This window comes from Lycium ferocissimum, chromosome 9, assembly GCF_029784015.1.
Source record: "Lycium ferocissimum isolate CSIRO_LF1 chromosome 9, AGI_CSIRO_Lferr_CH_V1, whole genome shotgun sequence".
In the NCBI taxonomy this organism is placed as follows: Eukaryota; Viridiplantae; Streptophyta; class Magnoliopsida; order Solanales; family Solanaceae; genus Lycium; species Lycium ferocissimum.
In genome coordinates this window covers 51,245,367-51,258,255 of record NC_081350.1, presented here as the reverse complement: position 1 = coordinate 51,258,255, position 12,889 = coordinate 51,245,367, and the positions used below count along the sequence as shown (strand labels likewise).

At 35.2% G+C, this 12,889-nt stretch overlaps 1 protein-coding gene across 1 annotated transcript; it reads right to left on the bottom strand.

The window, feature by feature from the left end:
* Nucleotides 1-3,430: 3,430 nt before the first annotated feature.
* Nucleotides 3,431-6,249, bottom strand: LOC132031224 (uncharacterized). Its single transcript, XM_059421103.1, has 2 exons — nucleotides 5,931-6,249; nucleotides 3,431-3,876 (listed from the first exon to the last, which is right to left on the bottom strand). The coding sequence occupies exons 1-2, from the start codon at nucleotides 6,184-6,186 to the stop codon at nucleotides 3,611-3,613; spliced, it is 522 nt and encodes a 173-aa protein (XP_059277086.1). The 5' UTR covers nucleotides 6,187-6,249; the 3' UTR covers nucleotides 3,431-3,610.
* Between the last annotated feature and the right edge of the window lie 6,640 nt (nucleotides 6,250-12,889).

Below are 12,889 nucleotides of genomic sequence, written 5' to 3'. Positions count from 1 at the left end.
AAGGCATAGTTTTCGCTTAAGGCATAGTTTGCGAAACTCTACCCCTATCGAGCATATTTGCCGGAGGGCAAAGTTTAACGACAAGCCATTGTTGTGCAACCTCTACTAGCGAATTTTTTTTAAATTTTCACCCCGAGCGGGGGTTTGAACCGGAATCTCGGTTTTTAGGCGAAGAGTTAATACTTTCATTTTGATAGGCAAAAATTGCCCCAAAATTGCCCTTGTGAACCCACCAAGGAAGTTTTTGCACGGTCTTTAATTTTTACCCCTCATATCCGTGACCTTTACTTTTAGCCCTGCTCATTTAATGAAAATAATGGGAAAACTACCATCAAATATCTTTGAGGATGATCGATCTAGTTTACAAAATGGCTAACAAATGTATAAGTTTTGTAGTATACGTATAATATACATATTAGTGTATCGTTTTTATTTTTTGATTAATTACGTAAGTTTCAAAATAAGCTACTCATTCTTCGACAATACACGAAACATAAAATATCAAGTTCATTTTGGAAGAGAAAATTTGACCTTGTTTAAATATAAATTGTTAATAGTTGTACAGTTTTACATTTTGCAACGTTTCAAAATCAAAAATTGAGCAAGGATAGTCTTTTTTATTGTTCATTCTATGACAATTTAGAAACACCGCAAAAATGGTTGGTACATTGCTCTATTATTGATGTTCTTCTTGTTGCAGTAATACATAAAATGGAATTCAAATAAATAAATAACTAAAAATTTGATGTATATATTAGATGATGGAGATGTAGAATATGGGAGCATTATTTAAAAAAAAAAAACTACATAAAATCAAAGTTAAAATGTGGATAACTTAATAAATATAAATTGTTAATAGTTGTATTTTTTCAATCCAAAAACTGGTATACCCCAAAATCGGGCATAGTGTTGTAAATATATTATAGCATACCGTGGTGGATTCTTTTTTATTGTCTCAATTCTTTTTTTTTTTTTAATTATTTGTTTAATTGTTATTTTTATTTAGTAAATGGTTGGATTAGCGACTTAAGTATTTTGCTCGGCTAATTATTTATTTTGTTTTTGTTCAATTGTTTATTTGTTAATAATTTCTTAATTGTTTGATTAGTTAATTAATTGTTTATTTGTTAAATATCAAATAAATAAATAAATAGTTACTTAATTGTTTATTTATTAAATATATGATAATAACTTGTTAATTATTTGATTAGTTAGTTATTTGTTTATTTAACTAATTGTTAATTATTTGACTTATCTTTATATTTTAGAATGAAAACCCTTAGTTTAGGATTCATAACGCGTAGCTAGATTGAATACCTTAATATAATTTTCTATAAAAGATTACATAACTAATATTACTTTTTGATAGGCAAAAATTAAAGACCACCCCAAAATATATGGGCATTACGCAAATTGCCCTTGTGAACCCACCAAGGGGACGCGCAGAAGCACACATTTCATTTTTTTGCGGTGCTTGGGGCCAGCTACGAGGGTTAATTTTTCCTTACCGGGACATATCCGTGACCTTACTTTTAGCCCGTCGGCATACGAAGAGATCTCATTTAATGAAAATAATGGGAAAACTACCGTCAAATATCTTTGAGGATGATCGATCTAGTTTACAAAATGGCTAACAAATGTATAAGTTTTGTAGTATACGTATAATATACATATTAGTGTATCATTTTTTATATTGGAAAAAAACCACGCCCTTCGCAGAGCGCACGAGGCGCCGATAAGTTTATTAGTGATTAAGTTTGCATGATGCATTTAAGTAAACATAACACACCCCAGTTTTAGCAAAAATAACACTGACTCCCTTTCATTCTTCGACAATACACGAGACATAAAATATCAAGCTCATTTACATAATATATATTAGATGATGGAAGAGAATATGGGAGCATTATTTAAAAAAGAGAAGCATAAAATCAAAGTTAAAATGTGGATAACTTAATAAATATAAATTGTTAATAGTTGCATATTTAGTCTTTATTATTGTTTCACATCGTAAATTGATAATAAGAAAGTATGAAGTAGAAGAAATGTCAAACATTGCGTGAAAGGGTTAAATTGCAACGTTTCAAAATCGGAAGAGTGTGTTGTAAAATTGAGCAAGGATAGAGTCTTTTTTATTGTCTCAATTCTTATGACATTTTAAAAATATTTAGAAACATCGCAAAAATGGTTGGTACATTGCTCTATTATTGATGTTCTTCTTGTTGCAGTAATACATGATTTTTACAAGTTTCTGGAATTCAAATAAATAAATAAATAACTAAACTGAAATAACTAAATTGAAATTTGATGTGACAGGTCCTTTTTAAACTATTTTTTTTTTTGATTATAGTTACCAAGGACGAACGCACTTAATAATGAAGTGTCATAGAGCTGTTTGGTTTATCCAAAAATCTCAAAGCCAAAACCAACAAGAACCAATACACCACCACATACCACCATCTGGCTCCTCGAAAGCCCACCCGGCGGCATTCTAGTATCCTTATCATACTGATTTACGCAGACCTCCAAGAGATCCAGATAGTCGTGGGGTCCCTCTTGTTGTTCACATCCAAAAAAGGTATGTGAACTAAAGATACGGAGGCTAGTAGGATTTACTGAATGTCGTCGGGAACGAGCAAGCCCGACGTGTACGGGGCGTAAACACACAGGATTCTCGCTTCGTTATTTAATAAGATTGAGGATGGAGCTCGAAATCAAGCCAGAAATATCATAGGATCAGTATAATAATTATGAGGGTAAAATCTTCAAAGGAGGTTGGAAAGCTCCTAACAAGAATGATACCGGTCCCATGAATGGTGCACGCACAATATGATAATACCGGCGGCGCTTCCCTTGTTTACCAACGACTTCACAGTTATAAATATTGGGCACGCCACAACCAAGTCTTTCAATGGCTTCTTGTCATATCCTAAATGCCAAAGCGAGGTATTATAGACAAAAATGCGAGCGTCACCAAATAGACCCAATTACACTCACTCGGTTATTCCGGTGCAAACGTTCATACCGTTTCGCGAGGCAACAATACGCACTCGCGGTAAGCGGGGCAACGTACCACACGCCGTGTTCTATCGAAGAGATCAGAGGGTAACAAATTACTGGAGGCTATGCTGGCTGGGGTGTTAGATCAGAGTGAGGTGTAGATCATCTTGCTAGTACAGAACAGATCCAGAAGCTTGGCATGACAAAAGTTCAGAGTAAAACCAGATTAGTACATAGTGAGGCGATTGGTTGTTCGTACAGGTTAAAAAAAAAAATCGAAATATTTATATGTTAAGCATGCTTCCATTGTACTTTATAGAGGATTAGTGAATGAAGTGATATTTCACATCCAGTAATTTAGAAAAAAACAAAGAGCATATTGCATGATGCATTTAAGTAAACATTAACACATCCCAGGATGCCTGATGGGTTAGCAAGGAGAGTGGACACTGTAATTTGCACATCTGAAAACCAGTTTAATACTTTTACATAGTTATTGAAACATGTATTATACAGCTATAATACAAATCACAAGAAAATTACAGAAGCAGAATCTATATGTTCAGGAAGATGGAAGTGCAGACTCTCAGTGCCAAGATTTTACTGCTTTCTACATCCGAGAACGAATTAAAACCTTTTTTCGATTAGATTTGCTAGGCGTTGTCTTGACAGGCTCGTCAGAGAATTCAAAGGACTCCAATCCGTTGGCACACTTAGCTGACACCTCATTTTGCTGCTTCATGTTATTCATGTCATCCTGAAGTTTCTCCATCTTTGCTTGCATCTCCTCCATCATAACAGTAAAATATTGTTTGTCAAGTCTAGGACGTGAAGGCGATTGATCCTTTGATCCTTCTTTTACTATTTTACTCCCACCTGCAGCAACAATTGTAAATATTGAAATCCAATTGTATACATCAATAACACAAAGTAATAAGTTTTAGATGAGAATAATAAAGAAACATGTGAAAATTCTAGAAGGCTAAAGATAACCATCTGGACTCACGATTATTCAATTCAAGAAAAACATCAAGTAGAGATAGTTCCAAGGACGAATGGGTCATCATAGAGCTGTTTGGTTTATCCAAAAATCCGAAGATCTGGTCCTAAATCCTAATACTGGAAAGACCTCCAAGAGATCAATGGTGGGGTCCCTCTTGGTTGTAAACGTATTGGACGGGATTCTAATAAGATTAAGGATGGAAGTGCTGATGCCAGAAATATCAGGGATCCTAAAGGAGGTTGGAAAAACAAGTATCCCATGAATGGTGCACGAGATTAACGCCTTAACAGTTATAAGTATTCGAATCTTCTTGTCATATCCTAAATCAGCCATAGAATTACACTCCGAAAGTTCTAACGAAGTATGATCAGAGGGAAGGGAGTCTGTGCTGGCTGGGGTATATGCTAAGATGTTTCTCGAGATAAGCCATGATACCAAATCCATGAGCTTTCTGTTTGGAGCAATATATTACTATTTGCACCTATTTCCTTCACCATACATTAACCAAAGATAGGACTAGGCAGGCCAAACTATCACTCTCCTAATCATACCACATCCCCTAAACCTCCCCCCTCCCCCAGACATCTGATAAGAACCATCTGAATCAATTTAAAATATGTGAGTAAATCATGCCATGCCCGATTTGTGTTTTCTACCATGTGTAGGTCCTCCCAGACAAACTCTAGGAACAAGAAGTCCCCATATTGACCAAGGACAATAAGCCTGGAAGAACCAATTACAGTAAATGGCATTGATATAAAATGGTATAAATCATGCATTCATCGGGTTCAACACTATTCTAAACATCCCAGCTTCTGGTGGTTTCTCGGAATTGGCAATCCAACTTATGCTGAACTAAAATGAAAGAGAAGAAGCAATCAATTGAAAGAAATTTTTCCAAAGAAACATATGGAGTATCAACAGCAATAAATACAACCTTAGGAAGGTACAGCCGTACAGGAAATAAGCTACGTACAAATACAAACACGAGGAAGTAAACCAGAAAACTTAAATAAGCTAGGCACAAATACAAACATGAGGAAGTAAACCAGGAAACTTAAATAAGCTAGGCACAAATACAACACGAGGAAGTAAACCAGGAAGCTTAAATAAGCTAGGCGCAGAAAAATACCCTCCACATTATTTAGCAGAAAAACAGTTGAGGGACCTCAGGGGTAATTTTGTCATTTTCCTTGTTTTATCAAGGGATAACTAATCCAGGTACTATTATTTATTATTCCCTGGTATAACTTATCCCAGAATTAGTAACCAAACAAGGGATAAGACAGTACTAAATTTTTATCCTAGGAATTTATGCTTGTCTAGCCCACCAAAGGACCACTCACAATCAGGGGCGTATGCAACATACAATGTGGAGGTTCAATTGATCCCCTAACTTTCGAAGCATAAATTTATGCGTAAAAATTTATTAGAAATGCAATAGATAGTAGACATGAACCCATAACTTTTAAAATACAATGGATTCAACTAAGAATCCTAAAAGATTAAACCCATAAAGTTTAAATCCTGGATCCGTCTCTGCTCACAATACAGGATTTGGAGGGGATAATTGAAAAATGGTACCAACAGAATTAAGTTCTGGTCTGAAAATTGGTGTAGAAAGCTGTCCACTTTTTTTGTTTGTCAGTCAAAAAATAGCCTGAATCTCAGATGTTTACACAGGAAATACCACACACACAACAAATTGTTCTATAACAGTAGTGTATGACTTTTGCTTCACACACAAACTATGATGTAGTACAAAGCTTAGAAATCAAATTCAACCAATTGAAAACGTATTCAAATAAATTACAGCTCAAACTTATCACTTTTATTAAAGAACATACAGTAATTAAGTAACTCCAACATCAAAATTGAACAATATAAACATCGAATTACAAACATTAGAGAGAGATGGGATTTTGACCTGCGACAGTTTTGAGAGATTCGTCAACGGCAGATACAATAGCGAATTTACGAAGCTTGCATAGAATATTGCTAACATACTCATCTGATTGAGCTCCTCCGTTATATGTAACGGAACTACTGCTCTTTTTGGTCACTGCCGATGTAACGCCGTCACTGTATTCACCTTCAGAAGCATATGCATCTGACGGTTTCTGTTGACCTCTACGGTTGAAAAACTTACCGGCGACTGCGAGGAGTTGCTGTATAATTCCCATTACCTACTGTCCACAAGAACTTTTCTGCTATTTCCTCTTCTAGATACGTATAGTATATGAAAATGACTAATCTCTCTTTCTCAATTTATAACACTCACTTTTCTTTACATTTCTTTATTTGGCAAATATTTAACTAGAAGCTTACTTTTTTATCCTTAGTGAATAATTTATAACGACATAAATATTTATAACTTATTTTTGATCATAAGTTTCAAAAGTCTTTAATATTTCTTAGACTTCGTGTCCAGTTAAACTACATCATATAAATTGAGACGGAGGGAGTAATATTCATGTTTTTATGAGTCTATTTTTATTCCCTTTTATATTTTGAGGTTCAAACAAGTCATTTTTTGCCGTAATTTTTATATATTTTTTATTATTTTTAAATTGTTTATTATTACAACTTATAGTATCTTTTTATGTAAATTCCAAATATATATGTATATCTCAGTTAAAAAAAAATTAAAAGTTTCATGTATGAATACGTCGTCAAAATTAAAATGTTTGATTCTCAAAATTCAAAATGTGGCACATAAATTGAGACGATGGAGTTAATCTAACATACAGGGTTCGGTAACGTGTTATACAGAGACTAAAAATGTTAACTTTTGATAAACTTAGAGAACCAAAATTGTTAAGTGCATACTTAAGGGACCATTTTAAAAGCTTCAAACATAAGAGACTGATTTTGTCATTTTCTCTATGCTCTCAATAGTTTACTATCATATATAAGCGTCAATACAATTTGACCCTATGAAATCGCTCCACATTGATGTTACTTTTTCTTTATTTTCTCATTTTTCCATCATTGATTTATAGGAAAAGAATTTCATAAATCCCCGGCTTTGTATTGAAAAAATTTCATATAATCTTCACTTTCGTAGTTGAGTAAAAATACCCTTCCATCCACATTTTAGGTCTGAAAATACCTTTAATGTTTGTTTTTGGTTCAAATACACCCCTCAAATTTAACTTTTTTAAAAAATCACATGACATTTTGTAATTGGTCACACATTTTAATTTCAGAATAAGTAAAACTCATACAAATTTTAAGACCCAAAACCATTGACCCATTTTAAAGTAAATGTTTCTCACTCTGACTAAAATCCGATAAATTTTCTTCTGCTTGGGAGACAGAAAATGGTGGAATTGTCTCCTGCTGCCCATGTTGCAGATTCTATTGACATCTGCTTTGATGCATCAGAACTTAACTTACTTGCTATCATTATTAACCTTTTGCATTAAAACTTAAACTTTCATATGTATCATGATTCTAATATCATGTAAGCTAATGGAGTGGGAATTCTCGATTGTCTCACTTTACGTTAGGGATTTAAAGCCAATAATTTTGTAAAACAATTGCTAATTTTCTTTTTGAGGGTTTTCCTGGGTAATGTGTACTAGCAGGAATCTCTCCAGAAAATTCTGACCAAGGAGGCAAAAAAGGCGTAGCCTGTCGTTGATATTTTCGAGATTAATCGGTTGCGAAGGCAACTTATTTTCCAATCTTATATGTGGGATCACCGTCTCGTATATGCAGCCAGCTTAGAATGCGAGGCTCATTGCCTTACTAAAGAGAAAGTACCCGTGGTTGGTAATGATAAGTTCACTGCTCCAAATAATCCTGCCAGGCCGAGTGACTGTTTGAATGCCGCTGGTTCTGTTTCTGTAACTCCAATACTTGGTGAAAAATCTAATGATGGAGTAAGTGGTAGCCAAAAGAATCACGTGGACACAGATCATCAAGGATCTGAGGTTCTCTTTGATTCTAGTTGTGCAACTGAGAAACCATCAGGTCTTTGTTACACTCTGGATTTTCCCACGTTAAAGTCGCATCATGAGTTAGTCGAGGCAAGTTCAAAAGAAATTATCTTGAGGTTAAAAGGAATTGAGCTTATTAATATAAATGGTTATAAGAGTCTATAAATAAGATTAGTATGTGGCGGAAGGTTTGGAGGGTAAATGAATCAAAGAAGGATGAGTTTCGTCAAAAGTCGGCAACTTGGGAATACGATAACTTATACTTTTGGGTGATATTAGGAGTACTTCACATGCTAAGAAAGTAATGATATGAAGCATTTGAATCGTATAATGATCGTTTGTTAAGTTTGGAACTTAAACGAGTTGTAATACGAAAGTCGAGAAAGGGCGTCGCAAGTTAAGTTTGTAAATTTCACTGAAATTTGGATCAGATATCGCGGAGCTTTTCTCTCAATATACTTGGATTTACGGGGTGATCTAGCTATCAAATCGAAGGCCTACGAGTCTAGATTTCAGCGCATTTCACCGTTCGTCGATAAAACATCGGAGTAGAAAGATATTCACATTTCCGTCCAAGGGTGTAAACTGCCGCGAGAACAACGAAGTATAGTCAGTGGCTGTACTTTTGCCTTGTATATATATAAGGACTTTCACGATTTTTCCCTTCATTTTATCATCTTCAAGACCTGGAAAACCCTCGAAACCCTCTCGAATTAATCCGCATCAATCTCAATCAGAACGAGAGCAAACCTATCGACTTTAACGTAGGAACAACATGGCAACTTCAAAATTGTGATTTCTTCACTATTTCACCTTTCGGAGGAAAGCCTTGCTTTGAAGTAACTTGGGGTTTGAAGTGATTTTCATGATCTAAGGTATATTTTAACTTCCTTTTGATCTCTTTGAACTTCTACAAGTAATTGATCATAGAAATTGGTGAAAAACCCCATAGAACAAGCTCTTACATATTCTTATGAAACTTTCGTGAACTTAGCTTATTAGTTAAGAATTTTTTTATATGGTTTTGTTGTGTTGTTTGGAGTTGTGGCGATATGGATGGGATCATATTGAAGAGGAGAAGTAGAAAAGTAGAATATGACAACGTTTTACGGGAGAATTACGCTACAAAAGGGCCTATAAATTCACGCCCATGAGTTGCTCGATTAAATGTCTAAATGAAGATTTCTATAAGCTATGACCTTGATTTTGATCTTGAATAGTACGTATTATGTAGGAAATCGTTCGTAAGGCGTTCAAGGACTCGAGAAACATATATAACTTTATCGTTGAGGTATGTAGGATTTTCTCTTCTCTTTTATGGCATGACTAGAACTCGACGAACCTTTCATTGATACATTCATTCCATGAAAACATAAGTCGATCATATTCTTTTACTTGAGCAGCCCTCTCTTCCTTACATGACTTATATTAAAGTGCTGTCCATATTTCCATGTTTCTTTGGTTATTGATTGAAACGTTTTCGTAAAACTTGAGTCATCTGTATCCCGAAATGGTTAAGCTTACCTCTTCTCCTAAATAGCTTGTATTAAAGTGTATTCCCGCATCCATATCTTTCTTGTCCATCACATAAAGGTGACGGACCTTCCATTGATATAAGTTTCCACTAAATATGAGATGAATACACTTCCTTGTGATTGACTAATCTTTATTTCATATATGATTGCATCAAACGCCTTTCATGCTTCCATATCTCTTTTGGCCACCGAATTGGAATGTTTCTGCTAAATTTGGATTGATCATATACCGTCCGAATGAGTTGAACTCTACTTCATGTGTAACTCATACCAAGTATCTTACATGTTCTCTACGTTGTTATCTCTTGAATTGAAAGGTAAAGAATGTAGCGACAATAACGATAGTCGAAGGGTAACGATGATAGGTCACCGACTCTTCTTATGATATCTCTTCTGAGGTTAGTCTTGCATTGCACCTATATATATGTATTTATTTTTATTACCAAGCCGCTCTATAGTCGTCCGGGGTAGGCACTTATATGTGCACCTAGACATGTTTTTTTCTTTTCCGAGTCATATTATAGGCGGTCGGGTAGGCACGTAGCTGTGCATTGCCACTGATCAGTTGGGAAGAGATGATGATATGATGATGAGCTCACCCGGCAGAGGGATATATATATATATATATATTATTATTATTATTATTATACAATATGATATGTTATATATATATATATATATATATTTACATTTATGTCATGGTTATGTTAGTGGCCTCGTTCAAAGTTTCGAGTTGCCTCTATATCTCACTCTTGTTATTTATATCTCTTATGCTTATGTTATGTTTATGCTTACCGCCTTACATACTCGGTACATCTTTCATACTGATGCATTTTGTGCGCTGCGATCATGCCTATAAGTACAGTAGACGGATTGGTGTACCTTTCTCAAGATACACGAGTTCGAGCGGATGTTCGCGCTCCATTCTCATAGTTGCTCGAGTCATTAAATAGGATCCTTATATATATATATATATATAGTCATTAAATAGGATCCATGTGTCAACCCCGTGAGCCGTGACTAGTGCCCGATACGCACCCAAACACACATCAAACGCTATCACAAATTGTGTCAAACACGTCCAAGATATAACGAGAGCGGACAAGGCTATGTTCCAATTTTAGATAATTTCAGAAAAAAAATTTCGAGTTTCCTTTTTTTTATTTATCCAAAAACCCCCGCACGGAAAATAACAACAAGAGGCCACACGAGGCCAACAAAACATCATATATAAATATGCGGACCGGCCGCGCCGCGCGAACGGGATCGCCCCAAACTCAACGTATACAAACACATTGCGGGCGGTAGGCACGACCCACAAAACATGTCCACGCACCTTAAACGGACCAAACGAGAATCATATGGCGGAACGAGGGCCCCGCCATACCCATGAACAATATATAAAAACAACGAGACGAGCATATATATATATATATATATATATATATATATATATATACCAAAAGTATAAGCTCGGAATGAGGGAGCACTCAGTAGCGAAGGGGTGTCCAAACGGGTGGATCACCAAAACCGTGCGCCTTCTTGGCATGAAACGGCCCCCAAGAAGGGGGGTCGATTTCTTCATTATGAAAAGCGAGAAAATGTAATATACAATACGGGATCGAATCGAAATAAAAGTACGGAAAGTAAATGCATTTCCAAAATATCAAAATGTTACTTCAAAATATAAATCATGCATAGGGCACGGAAATATGGTCGCTGCTGTCGATGGCGCCATAACACGATAACACCGAAGGTTTCAAATCTAGATCCGTCACATATCACACCCGATATCACCATACCACGTCACACAAAATATGAGTGGAACCCACCCTCGAGCGAGGAACTCGGTGAACCATAAACACGACATAACACGTGAGTATATCATAAACGCGTGATTTCTTACGGCCCTAGGCCGTGAAGATATCATAGTAGGCACGAGCGGAGTAGTGAGTAATCATATCATAAAATCCTTATCATAAATCCAAAATATAAGTAAAATAGTCATATTGAATCGGAATAATAATTATCACTTTTGTTTCAAAGGTTATCGAATTCACATAAAAGGGCGTCGCGAGACCCACGGACGAGTATAGACCCAAGCGAGCCCGCCTATGAAAAACATATCATCATTATATATCATACAAACTCCTACGAAAGTTTCCAAACCATTCCGAGCTTTTTCGAGAAAGTTATGAGCGTTTGTAGTTTTTGAACTAATGAATAAGTTCTTCAAAAAAAAATCAGCTTTAATTAGCCTTTGCAAATTATTAATTCCAGGGTATAAGGATCAACGTTATGGCATATTAGCACAAGGATACCAAGGAAACAAGTGCAAATCATGAGCTCGGATTGCGAGAATCCAGTTTCCTCGAGGCTTGAATCATAGCCTAATTTAACTAAGACATGCCAAAAGGAAGGTTATTACATACCCCAAACGCTCTCAAAATGATCCAAACTCAAGCTAATCCAAATTATGATTCGGTGCCCACGATCTAAAAATAAGCCATAAAATGCCAAACATTAGCTAATGACTTTTAGGCCTTAAATTCCAAATTCACCCTTAATTATACGAAATTGTACATTTCGGACAAATGGCTAAGAGAATTCAACTCGGCCAAAATAATCAACAACAACAACAATAACCAACTTAGCAACATAACAACCAATAAAGCAATACAACAACAATAGCTTTCTTTTCCATTATTCAACAACACATAAAGAGAGACTTCTTACCATCAAGCCACAATCAACGCTTATACATTCACATTTTACCCAAACCCCTACCAACAATATTTAGGACATTTGATTCATACAACATTTCCAACAATCCAAATTTTCTTCTCCAATTTGAAAAGCATTTGAACCGAGAAAGGAAAACCTTTAATTTTTTTCTTCATTTTCAAATCTTGATTTGTATCCACAATTTACATTCTAACAATGCTATCTCATCGATATACCAATTACATTAAATATACAATAACCTCCAAAAACGAAACAAATAACAACATCATTTTGAGTGAATGACCATTCATTTCCAACATAGAATTCATAGCGAATAATTAAAACAATAAGCGATATTAATTCATCCTTTACCAAGCATTTGAGGGATACACAATATTGTACATGAACATATAGTGATGGTTTTTATTCTCTTCTCCACTCTACAACAAGCAAACACGATACAAGAATTAATTATCAATTCCATTTTCAACACCCATTTGACAGCTCCTCAAGCACACAACCCACTTCCAACACACTATATTCCATGATATTCATCCATATTATCATACTACAATATGCGTAAAACATTTATAACCCATAAAACAAGAGAAATTCTTACCTTTCTTCTCTACTCCACAATAGGCTAGGGTTTGCAATTGGATACAATGAATGGTTAGATGTCC